General features: G+C 41.9%; 1 protein-coding gene across 4 annotated transcripts in view; it reads left to right on the forward strand.

Moving 5' to 3' along the window:
• Positions 1-3,655: 3,655 nt before the first annotated feature.
• Positions 3,656-12,915, forward strand: part of pcdh17 (protocadherin 17) — a 60,797-nt gene continuing 51,537 nt past the window's right edge. For 2 of the 4 annotated variants that reach the window (XM_042408131.1, XM_042408140.1), the window contains exons 1-2: positions 3,656-4,359; positions 5,144-7,947. In XM_042408131.1, coding sequence (XP_042264065.1) covers positions 5,452-7,947 — 2,496 coding nt within the window. In that variant the 5' untranslated portion in view covers positions 3,656-4,359; positions 5,144-5,451. The remainder of the gene's footprint in view (positions 4,360-5,143; positions 7,948-12,915) is intronic. The other 2 variants (XM_042408150.1, XM_042408158.1) reach the window with 1 other exon arrangement.

A 12,915-nucleotide genomic window follows, 5' to 3' on the forward strand; every position in this document is an offset into this window, starting at 1 on the left:
TTACTTTGTTTCGTGTACGAGCAGATTAACATACAGTATAAAATTCTCACTGAACATCTCACCAAAATAAACAAAAGCCTTTCATTGTGATATTCCAATATATTGCCCTCCACCTATCCTGTTGTGGCTAACAATCCAACAGTGAGGCTTGTTGATCAGGAAATAGTTCTTGGAAAGTGCAAGCAGTGAACATTTGGTTGACAGAAAGGGAAATTAACAGAAACAGGCACACAGACAGAGGCAAGTTGTGCTTGACCATTAAACACATTCATCCTGTCCAATAAACCCTGTAAAAGAACCATTCATTACCTGCACCCTATGTAAAGACAGATTAGAAATCAACATATAGACCCACTGAAAAAGACAAACACATAGGGTACAGACTATCAGCACAATGTACAGTGCATGTAGGATAGCGTTTTGTCTATTAACCTCTTTCAATAAACCATTGTTTTCTTGAGGCTGAATGACACTACTTAGCCGTGTCATCGATTTAAGATGCTCTGTTGCAACAAGAAGGAGAAGCTGCAGAGTGAACAGAAAGATTGAAAGATTTGTTTAATTTATTGAGGTTTAAACAACATTCATGAACATTTAAGGCATTAGTATGCTTCAAACAAAATGCCTGTCTTCCAAGCTCTCCATTTTTATTCCACATACAACTACTTCTGTCCTTTTTCGTTTGCACAGTTCAACACCATGAAATGCCTTTGAGGAGAACTGTCCGAAAGAGAGCAGCGTTATCCACATTTCTAAGCTTCACAGCATTTTGCAGAAAGCGAGCAAGAGAAGAGATCTTCAATAGGCAAGCAACAGAGAGTGAGAGTAAAAGAGAGAAACTGAAACTTACCTTTATTTGGTACTTATTTGATTGTATAATGGAATTATGTGATTTAGCATTAATGTGTATGGAACTACAGCATCTATTTTTGATGCTCAGAGATCAACCTGTCAAAATATATAGAATACGAGGTCAAATGCAGGTTGAATGTTTCGTAAAGCGTGTTATATTTTGGACATCTGCATGGTGATACAACTAAGTATGACAGGCTTTCGACTTTGAAGAATGAAGGAGAGACATCTCCTTAAAAATATCATCAGTGGTACTGCCTCAGTTTTTATATTATCATAGGTATAGAGAAAGAGTTACTCAAACTGTGTTGAAAATCAGCTTATCTCTACTGCTGAACCACAGCAAAGTGAAGTAAACAAAGAGGTGCCACACCCCCTTTCCCTCCAACATAACAGTGTAAGGAGGGGTGCAGATTCAGACGGCAACATGGAAAAAATCTATGTGGGAGACAAACAACAGGCAAGTAGAGACTAGTAGTGAAAGAGTTGACAATTTGCTGCCGAAATAACTCTCCATATGTAAAAGTCAGCTCAGATGTTGTTTTTTTTTTTTCTGACAGAGGTACTAGAAACGCTCACCCTCAGCACAGTCCATCTTCAAGGCTTAAATTTCTTCTTGGTGGAAGAGTGAACACATTTTTTCATTGCTCAAGGGAAGAAGAAGTGAAATCAGAGAGTGTAAGAAAGAGAGAGGAAAAGCAAATTCAAAAATGGGTTAAATAGTGTAGGCAGGAAGAAGCCTTCTCTCTCTTATTACCACCTGAAGAAAGGCCATTGCCATTAGATTGAAATTTAATTTACGAAATAGTGTTTTAATGCAGCTGTTCACCAGCAGCCCATTCCAAATACGCTTTCTGTCAGTGCATTTCCTGAGGGCCATTTAATTGGGCTAATGAAGAAAGCTGCTAATGGCTGGGTTTATCTCTGGCGGCACTGGTGACATTTCATCAAGGCAGGTGATTTTCCAGGCATTGTTTAAGCTCAGTGTGTAACATTTTGTGGTTGGAGAGGAGAGAAAGCAAATATGTTGTTTGGGCAAATTATAAAAACGTGTGGTTGGAACAATGTGGTCTTGAGCAAAATGGATAATTCAACTTCATTCAAGGGTTGATTGAATTATTTCCTAATTATTTTCCACACTAGTAGCTTATCATAGAAATCCTATTGCTACTCAGCATTTCATCTTGGATTCTATAATGCTGGAAACACCCACATGACCTGCAGAGGACTTCAGAAGAAAGTACACACATTGAACATAATATGCATTACATTTGAATAGACACACGGGCAGGCAACAGACCACACACACAAACTATGCAGATAGAGACACTGATGTGACATTTACCTTCATCACTTATCAACATCTTGACATTAGTACATCAAACCTGCTGTTTAATAATGAGCTTCAGTCACCAATGATTCTGACACTCTTGTCATTCGCTCCTGTCAGTTAGAAAGGTCAGTGAGAAAGTCAAAGAGGTTGAGACCCATGTTTATACATGGCTGGACTACAAGATTAAACTGAACAAAGCTGATATGTTGAAATAGCAATATCAAATGAAGGGCATGGTTAAACTGCCATAACTGTGACTATATGACAAAGTAACAGTCAAGTCAAAAGATGAGTAAAAGGAGACCGTTCTCCCAAGAAAAATGACAAAATCAGTTGTTTCAGCAAGTGCCAAAAAACAACCTGTGATTCACAACATTGATGGATTTGATTACTGTTTGCATGTTTTCTTTATTCTTCGTCTATGTGTTGACTCTCTGATGGACTGGCAACCTGTTCACAGTGTTTCCCTTCATTTTCAGTGCTGATCTTCTTAACAGATGGTTTCTGTTAGTTCTTTTTGTTAGGAAAGAAATTTATAACAGACACAGGTATGCCAGATGAAATTATGTTTTTTAAACTATAACCGTTACAGTGTAATACTGAAGGATATATCACTTCAAATAGCTGCTGCAATCATGAATTCCAAATCTCACATAATTTTCCATCATATAATTTCCCACGTATTTAACACTTTTAATTACATACAAAAAATGTTTAATGCAATAACTGCAGCCTCTCAGGTGGTATAACAGACCGGCATAATAATGCTGGATAGTTTCATAGATACTGTATGTACTGAATGTAAAGTCAAAAAAATAAAGTCAAACATAAGTCTCTAAAGTAGATTAAAAGGTCAAATAAATAAGGTCAAATTCGTAGTATAAAAGCGCTTTGAGTGGTCGGGAGACATATAAGTACAGTCCATTTACCATTCATTTACCATAAGCTAATAAGAATGAAACGGGGATATGAGTTTATTTGAATTTAAGGTGATGTGTGGTACAGTAAAAAACATACAGAATCCAATCGGTCACAATCCCAAGATAAACATTTTTAAGTAAATACAATTATATATTCAAGAAAACCATTTAATTTGTGCTTTTCTTCTACAGCAGACTCATTTGTCTCTGCTCAGAATACATTAAATGAATCTCAGAGTGAAAGGTGGAGAACCCACATCTTCAATGCGTTAAAATGAATCATTTGCACGGAATTCAGGGCTTTTTGCCTTATATGACAAACGCCTTAACCGAAATTTCAAACCTCTTCAGACCGGCTCCTGCGTGTCTCATGGCAAGCGTTTCCTTTATTGTAAACAACAATGAAGTGTGATATTTGAAAGAAAACAGATGCGCCACCGGTGAAGTAAGAGCCACCAATCATTTGTAGTCTGTACCCAACGCGGCTTTTGAATCCCTCCTTCTCTTCCCACCTCTTCAAATTCATTGGCTGCCAGAGGAGTAGCGACAATGTTTAATGCACCATGCGGTGTCCGGAGTTCAGTCAGTGAGAGGAAGCACTCTATGCAGTCAGGGCAGTTTTACGTGCAGAAAATACTTAATAGCGGCTGTGCGTATATATTCAAGAATTCACCCGTTTCCTGACAGCCACAAAGAGACTTGTGCCTGAATGCGGCGTTGTTGCTGACCACCTCCTCAGCAGCTGTCTCCCTCTGTGGACTTTGACGGGGGACGGCGGGCAAGGACAAAATGCCAGTACGGGAATCAGTCACTCAGCTCTCTTTCGGACTTGGGGGAAAACAGTGATCGCCTTTTCAATATCCACTTTGGATCTACCTTGCTACACATCTGGATTTTTTTTTCTCTTCATAGAGTATTTTTTCGAACAGTTTTCCTTCCTGAAGAACGGTGACTCACTGCAGGCAGAAGGCGAGCCGCTGCATCCTAATCAGACAGCGGAGAGGACTTCAGCTCATTGACATTACAGTCATACTTTTCTGGAGCACTTTTTTTTTTTTATTTCCACTGCGCTACACTGTAGCCTGCGTGTGCATCGGAGACTTGTGGCTTTTTTCCTTGCACAGAGATAGGAGAGAGGATACGGGTGGTACTGTAGTGGTTAGGGAATGAAACTCTCCCTGAACCTTGCTGGAACTGACTGTTTGGATTTTTACACTTATATACATTTTTGGACTATTACAGCAGTTTATTTAGGTAAGTTTACGCTTTGCCGTTTACGTTCTTTAGGTCTCTTCTATTTGTATAAATTCCCACTGGAAGCATGTCACCCATTTCCTAATGATTGTTATTTCAAAATCAACCCTATACATGCGGATGCAACAGCTTCTTCCAAGGACCGTTGAATCTCGCAGAGAGAGACAGAGAGAGAGAGAGAGAGAAATCAGTGGAGAGAATTACACGGCTGTGCTGAGATGTTGGCAGCTCATTTCTGAATTTTTATAAGGCTCATTTTAAATATCCGGATTATGCGGATTTGTTAATGCGTGTAAGAGGCTCATTTTATACACACTTATTCAAATAGCCGCCACAATAGGCCATCTTCAGTTGAACGCCTGCAGTGTTACCATATTATTAAAGTTGCCCTATTACAGTTTCAGTCAGCATTCTCATAATGTTTGAATGGGCCATTATCACACTCGGGTCAGGTCGGGCATCGCACATTAGAGACAGATTAAAAACTACATTCTGAATCTTGTGTTTATCATAATACACATAGTACATAGGCTACACGGGGAATCGTTATTTCCCCGTGTATCAGGGCTGCGCCGAGTGTCTTCCCAAGGTTAACTAATTGACAAGCTTCCCCCATAATTGTAGAGATGAATTACACATGAGCCCTGTTTCATTTTTGGCTCAGCGGTGGATCTGATTTCTTACTGGAAGAAAGGCTAGTGTAGCTTAGTGTTTTTTTATTTGGGTGACTAATTGACATAAATACTTTATAACACCTATATATTTTTTCTGTTTTTCTTCTTAGGTGGAATGAGTGAACACTTACAATGACTATTCTGTTTGGAGAGAGGATCGCGATTATTGCTCAGATGAGTCTGGGCGCTCAGCTGAATATAAATTAGGTGTTCAGCACCAGAGATTGCTGGAAGAGGCAGAGGAAGAGAGAGACAGAGCAAAGACAATCCACAAAGACAAATGCCAAGGCCTCACATGATGAACAGAACTCTGTATTTGATCCCGAATAATAGAAATACCAAATTTGAACAAAATATCAACAGGTCAAAGGAAGTGTAAAAACACAACACACATTGTAGCAGCTTTTACAGAGTGGGGATGTATCTTTCTATTTTCTTTTTCCTCCTCTTATGGGCTCAAGCCCTGACACTGAAAAACTTGAATTACTCTGTCCCAGAGGAACAGGGTCCAGGGACAGTTATTGGGAACATTGCCAAAGATGCCAGACTCGGACTGGAACAGACTGGGCAGGGAGGACAGGGTAAGAAAGCCAACTTCAGGGTGCTGGAGAACTCAGCCCCGCATCTTATCGACGTGGACCCTCAGAGTGGACTGCTGTACACAAAGCAGCGCATTGACAGGGAAGCATTGTGTAAGAGAAACCCCAAGTGCCAGCTCTCCATGGAGGTGTTTGCCAATGACAAGGAGATCTGCATGATCAAAATAGATATTCAGGACATTAACGACAACTCACCCACCTTCCCATCGGGTCAGATTGATATTGACATTTCTGAAAATGCAGTGCCAGGGACACGCTTTCCCCTGACCAGCGCGCATGACCCAGATGCAGGGGAAAACGGCCTGAAAACCTATCAAATAACACGTGATGACTACAATCTCTTTTCCTTGGAGGTAAAATCCCGTGGGGACGGGACTAAATTCCCTGAATTAGTCATTCAACGACCATTGGACCGAGAAGAAAGAAGCCATCACACCCTTATTTTGTCAGCCACTGATGGTGGGGAATATCCTAAATCAGGTACCATGCAGATAAATGTTAAAGTTATTGATTCCAATGATAACAGCCCTGTGTTTGATCAGCCCTCATATGTTGTGGAAATTCCTGAAAATTCACCGCCCGGTAAAGTCCTGATCGATTTAAACGCCACTGATCCCGATGAGGGCAACAATGGACAAGTAGTCTATTCTTTTAGTGGTTATGCCCCAGAGAGAATCCGGGAGCTCTTCTCCATAGATTCCAGAACAGGAGTCATAAAGATTCAGGGCGAAATTGACTACGAAGAGAGCCCGGTTATTGAGATTGACATCCAGGCAAAGGATCTAGGTCCCAATCCAATCCCAGGCCATTGTAAAGTCACCGTTAAAGTGCTTGACAGGAATGATAACTGGCCATCTATAGGCTTTGTGTCTGTGAGACAGGGAGCCATCAGTGAGGCAGCACCTCCAGGCACTGTCATTGCTCTGGTTCGTGTCACGGACAAGGACTCAGGCAGGAATGGGCAGCTTCAGTGCAGAGTGCTGGGTAACGTCCCCTTTAAACTTGAGGAGAATTATGATAACTTCTACACTGTGGTGACAGACAGGCCATTGGACAGAGAGATGCAGGATGAGTATAATGTCACCATTGTGGCCAAAGACAATGGCATCCCCCCTCTAAACTCCACTAAATCCTTCACTGTAAAGATTCTGGATGAGAATGACAATGTTCCTCGCTTTACCAAGTCAGTTTACCTTCTTCAGATACATGAGAACAACATCCCAGGGGAGTACTTAGGTTCAGTTCTGGCCCATGACCCAGACCTCGGCCAGAATGGCACAGTGTACTACAGTATAATCAACTCCAATGTGAGTGGGGGCGATGTCAACACCTATGTTAATGTGAACGCTGCCAATGGAGCCATATATGCAGTGAGATCCTTCAACTATGAGCAAATAAAATATTTTGACTTCAAGGTTCTTGCTAAAGATGCTGGATCTCCACACCTGGAGAGCAACGCTACTGTGCGCATTAGTGTTCTGGATGTCAATGACAACATTCCCGTCATAGTGCTGCCCCTACTCCAAAATGACACGGCTGAAATCCATGTGCCGCGTAATGTTGGTGTTGGTTACATTGTCACCACAGTGAGGGCAGTGGATAATGATTATGGTGAGAGTGGGAGACTCACCTATGAGATCTCAGATGGCAATGAGGAGCACCTTTTTGAGATTGATCCGGTGACTGGGGAGGTGCGAACAGCCCACCCATTCTGGGACAATGTGAGCCCCATTGTGGAGCTGATCATCCGTGTATCGGACCACGGCAAGCCAACACTCACTGCTGCTGCCAGGCTCATCATCAAGGCCTCCAATGGACATCCTGTTGATGGACTGCTACATGTGGATGACAATCAGAACTGGGACATGTCCCTCCCTCTCATTGTAACTCTCAGCATCATATCTATTATGCTTCTAGCTGCCATGGTGACTATAGCGATCAAGTGCAAGCGGGAAAACAAGGAGATCCGTACTTATAATTGTCGCATTGCAGAATATTCGCACCCTCAGCTGGGGAAAGGCAAGAAGAAGAAGATTAACAAGAACGACATCATGCTGGTGCAGAGCGAGGTGGAGGAGCGGGATGCCATGAATGTGATGAATGTGGTAAGCAGCCCTTCCTTGGCCACCTCTCCCATGTACTTTGACTACCAGACACGCCTGCCACTCAGCTCACCAAGGTCAGAGGTCATGTACCTCAAGCCCACTGCCAATAACCTCAGCGTGCCCCAAGGCCACGTGGGATGCCACACCAGCTTCACAGGCCCAGTCACCAGCACTACAGACACCCCTACTAACCGCATGTCCATCATACAGGTAAGAGAAATTGCACTTTTCTCCTTCACTGTTGTGCCACCGTTTCCACGTCACAACCTTCAGAAAGCACCCATTTCCGATATCTATGTTTCTCCCTTGTTTTGTAAAATGAAAGAAGAAAAGACAAGGACAGGCAGAGGCAGAGAGGCCCAGGAGCACAGAGAGAAAAAGAAGGGAGGGAGGAGTGAGCATTAGAAGGATTAAACAGTCATTCTGGTTGCCTCTTAGAGCAGACCCAGTGACATCAACACAAATCATTTGTGTTTGAAATATGTCACGGCGGGCTTTTGAAATCAGTTTTGATTTTGATTTACTTTCATTAATCACTCAATCTGTGATGTTTCATTCCTGTGGAATAAATAGTTTAGTTTGTTGCTGAATTTTAAGCAGGTATGTATATTTTTCAATGTAAACTATTTAATTATCACACATTTACATAATCTAATAACTAGATTTTGTAGATGTAAAAAGACCCAAAAACATATATATATATTTACATGTATCTTTTTTGTCTATGTGTATATTTATATATGCATAATCTCAGTATACCTGTACACAGTAATAATAAAGCCTATAATGTCATACCATAAAAGTAAAGTCACTCCAGACAATGACAGAAGCTTGTTTACTCTATTTATAAAGTGATATCATTCATCACATTCTACACCTGTAATGATTTTTGCGGTTAATTCTAGTGATTTTAATTCCTAGAGATTAGCAGATTGTACTTATTTTCACGGCTACTTTATACGTCTTTGTGTGGAGTACTTGGGTGTATAAGCCTCTAACGTGATATCTTCTCTGTGTCTTTGGCCTTAAGCCCATTAAAAGTCTGTCGTGTCAGACGAGGATTAAGGCCTGCTTAAGACAGTGGTATGTAATGCTGGGGATAATGGGCAGCCCTCTTTCTGATGTTTACCTATTGTTAACAAATAAAAATGTTATGTTCGTTCAGTAATATAATTTGATAGAAATAATAAAGGGTACACAGTGCGTTTTATTATTATTCAGTTCTGCCATATGGCCTTATACTATGTGGCACAGTTAGGGAATGCCATTCTTTCCGGTTACATCCTGATGGACTATAACTATTAGTCTCTTGATTAGGCTCTCTGCTGTCTTTCCTATCCCCACTATTTGAGCTGGACGTGGATGCGACGATGATTGTGATCACATGTGACGTGTTCCCACCAGGGAGGAAGGCCACTGTCTGTTGTTCCCACTCTCAGTCTCAGCCTTGCTTCTATTATGAGCCAGCTGCATAGGGCAAGGGTCAGAACAAAGACCGTTAAGGCTTCCTAATCAGAGGGACAGAATAATTGCTGGTCCATTCTGCAGGCTGTTTCTCTGCTAATGTAGTGATGATGAATTAGACTGTGCAAGGCTGTTGCACACCCATTTTATGCACTTTCTTTTCTCTCCCCCTTCAGACTGTCAATGGAAAAACAAGCAGGAGCAGCAACAACACATTCCTTAGTGTCTTGTTTACAGAGGGTCCCCTAGAAGCATCAGGCGTGCAGGGTGCTCTATTGTATTATTCAACAGAAACCTGTGTAGAGGGAGATGGCCTGAGGCATTAAGTTTCTTCAGAAGCTGTACAGAAGCGTATCACTTTCCTCCCTCCTCCCTGCTTTCTGCGTCCTCTCTCCCTTCGTGTGGACAGTAAGTAACCTGAGTCAGGAGGAGACTGGCTATGGGAAAAATGTCAGGAAACAAAGACAGAATTCCCCTTCCATCGATCCCAAGGCCTCTCAGCCCATCTGTCACTACAGTTGCCTGGGTAGGAGAGTCTAAATAGGAAAAATAAATAAAGAGATGGATAAAGCGGGAGAGCATATCCCCTGCTTAGTCAGTTTCGCAAGGGCACCTTAGTGCTGCTGTCTTCATCTGTACCTAGTAGGGCTACTGTAGCAGCCTGCAACTCCCAGTCTCTCTCACACTGCTGCCGGCCTCTAATGATGTTTTATAGTGGTGCACTGGCAGACAGGCTGGGCTTGGTCTCTAGCTGGGAGAGAGGAATAATATGAACATATCAGTGGAGCTCTGCTGGCCTTATCATTGTCACCACCGTGCCAACACCCGGCCCAGTGGAGAGCTTCATTTCATTTGTAAAGAGAATTCCTGGGATAAGGAGATGGAGGATACGTAATGATGCCTAATTCTGCTTAAGGCGTTGAAGGGAATTACTTAGTGTGGAATCAAGGTTAAAACCAATCTGCCGCAAAATTCCTCAATGCTCAGGAAGAAGGGATTTCAGTGACTCGCTCCAAAGAGTGAGCCTTCACCCACTCCGTCTTGAAAATACGTTTTCGGATTTTGTCCCACATTATGTTTAGCTTCAGCAGTTGTGCCAGGCTGTGGCCCACTGACTGGTTCATATGTTTCTCTGAACTACTTTTTTGAGAAGCTGCCTGCCTTGTTACCAAACATTTAAAGACTCCTGTGTCATTACTTACCCATAATTTATCTTATTGATTTGTTTTGATAAGTTTTGAGTGTTGTTATTTAATTCACCATGAAACTCTAATTAAACAGAATCCTGTCTCAGTGGGAGACCATCCATGTTGATAAGGTGCAGGTGGTACAGAGGCAAAGGGGGAGACTTTGACTGCTGCCACCTAATCTGACTCATCAGATGTAGACTGTGGGTATAAATCTGCTATTGGCTATTTCAGTCGGAATTCTCCTTTCCTTCCGCTATCTGCATGTTACCATTTTCAAAATCCCCGTCGCTATGGGAAACAACAGCATCAACCTCAGAGCTAGCAACCTACATGCTGAAAATGACAAGTTTTGACAGAGATTGGGATTCTGCAATAAGGCAGGCCTGCTTGGTTCTTTGGGTGAATGGTTTTAAAGTTGTAAAATGGTTGTAATGTTGATCTGTTTTCTGACATGGCCGTTGTCAGTTGGAGTTGATTTGGCACATCTTTTAACTCTGGCAGTGGCATGCGCCAGTGACATTGACTGGACCAATGTACCGATTCGTTTCACTTCACACCAGCTTCTGTGATACCGGTTTAATAACCTTCTGCAAGAGCTACATCCGGCTATTAAATCGTCTGTGCCTTTAATGAGTCTAGTGAGCTCCTCCAGAGCTTAAGTATAGACAGGCTTCACCTCTAGGGCACCGATGATCAGGTTATGTTTGTCTTTTTCATCAGTCAATCGTATCACATAGTCGACATAGGTCTTTTACCGTTTTATGTGCTTTTGCTTTTGTGGGGGTTTAGCCATTTTAATGCCAGGGCTCACCTCCGCACGTGCAAATTTTCCACCAAAACAAGTTCCCCCTCCGACACTATTTTGCAAGGACACTGTCGCTGCGTCCTGGGCATAGTGCTGCCCAAGGTGATTGTGATTGGTTTAAAGAAATACAAACAAGCCACAGTCTTTTTTTCCCCCCAAATGATAATGGGTGCAGCCAGATAATTCTCCAGCACTGGCACAGCGACCTATCTTCACCAAGAGTGGAGATAGGTCGTGAGACCAGCCGCCACCTAAAGGCAATAAAAGCTGCCTTTAGGTGGCGGCAGTCTGCCTTGAGTATGGTGGCACTGAAATGAGGGTGTAAAGGAGAAAAGGGGCTCTAGTCTGCTGCCTTGACATTGTCACTCGTCACTTGGTAAGGAGGCTTCTACTGCTCTAATGAAAATGTCAGACATGAAAATGTAACATAAACACATGGAGCATAGAATATTTTTCTGGAATTGCCTGCCTGAGTATTTTCTCATAACCGGGTTGAATGACAATCACTGAATTTACTAAGCAGACATTTGAATGCATGATATTTTAAAATAGTCTAGTTTTAGTGCATATACTGTAAATGAGAAAAGGCAGGCAGAAATCTCTTTAAACATTTTATAATAAACCAATCCCTTCTGAAAATGACAAATTTAAAGAAAGCTGAAAAAAACAGTTAAGAGGTGTGACTGTGATCATTTAAGCAGTGTGTATACAATATAGTAGATAAAATTTTCACTCCTTTGATCTGGCTTGAGCATATGCATGCCAACAATGTAGCTGGAGCAGATGTTGAAAATGGATGCTTCCAGGAATGGTCTTACTCTGCATAATTTAGGGAGATTGTGTGTGTGTGTGTGTGTGTGTGAGTGAGCACGTGTGTGTGTGTGGGTGTAAAGTCATTGTGTATTCCAGGCATGTGATTTAAGCCTTTAGCTGACAGGCTCCGTGACAGAGTCCCTCTCTTTTATGAGCGTGACAATCTTGCATTTGTCCGAACCCGAACCCCCTTCCTCCAAGAAACACAAACACACACTCATACACACAAACACACAGATGCACATGTAACTGGGCTTTGGCTGTTTTTAAGAATTCTCCTGAAATGTCTTATCAAAGCCTTTGCTGTATATTGTATTGAAATTGCTCCCACACTTCAGTGGCCACTGAGGCAATGAATAGAAAAGCGCTCTTTATTTCATTTCTCTCCCTTTCACTTTATCTTTAGATAACTGCTTTCCTCTGGAGCTTTCTATGGAGTGAGTTTGGTAAACCTGTATGTAGTGAAGCCCGTTTGCAGACAGGATTGAGCGGTTCAGCAACTAGATGCACAAACAGTCATTTACAGGAATGAGGGACAGTTCAAGAAGCCATTTGTAATTTCTGTACTCTTGTCCCCCAGTTGAGCTCTTAAGGGCCACAAGGCCAGATATGTTTTATTTGAGCTTGCCAGTACATGAAAAAAAAAAAAAATCAGCTAGCCTTAGGGTGTATCTTCATATTTCCGCAAATAAACCTGCTGCTACTGTACATAACACTATACACGCTGAAATTCTGAATTATTAATAGACATTCTTATTTTTCTTCATCTTCCCCAAGCTCATATGATAGATACATCTGAAAGGAAGTGCCGTCAGACCACTGAATTTTGCTCTGGGGGAACAGTAGTGAATTACGTTATCTCTATATGACCAAAACATTGAAATTATTTCAATGCATGTTTTTTCT

The sequence above is a fragment of the Thunnus maccoyii genome, chromosome 1, assembly GCF_910596095.1.
Source record: "Thunnus maccoyii chromosome 1, fThuMac1.1, whole genome shotgun sequence".
Classification (NCBI taxonomy): Eukaryota; Metazoa; Chordata; class Actinopteri; order Scombriformes; family Scombridae; genus Thunnus; species Thunnus maccoyii.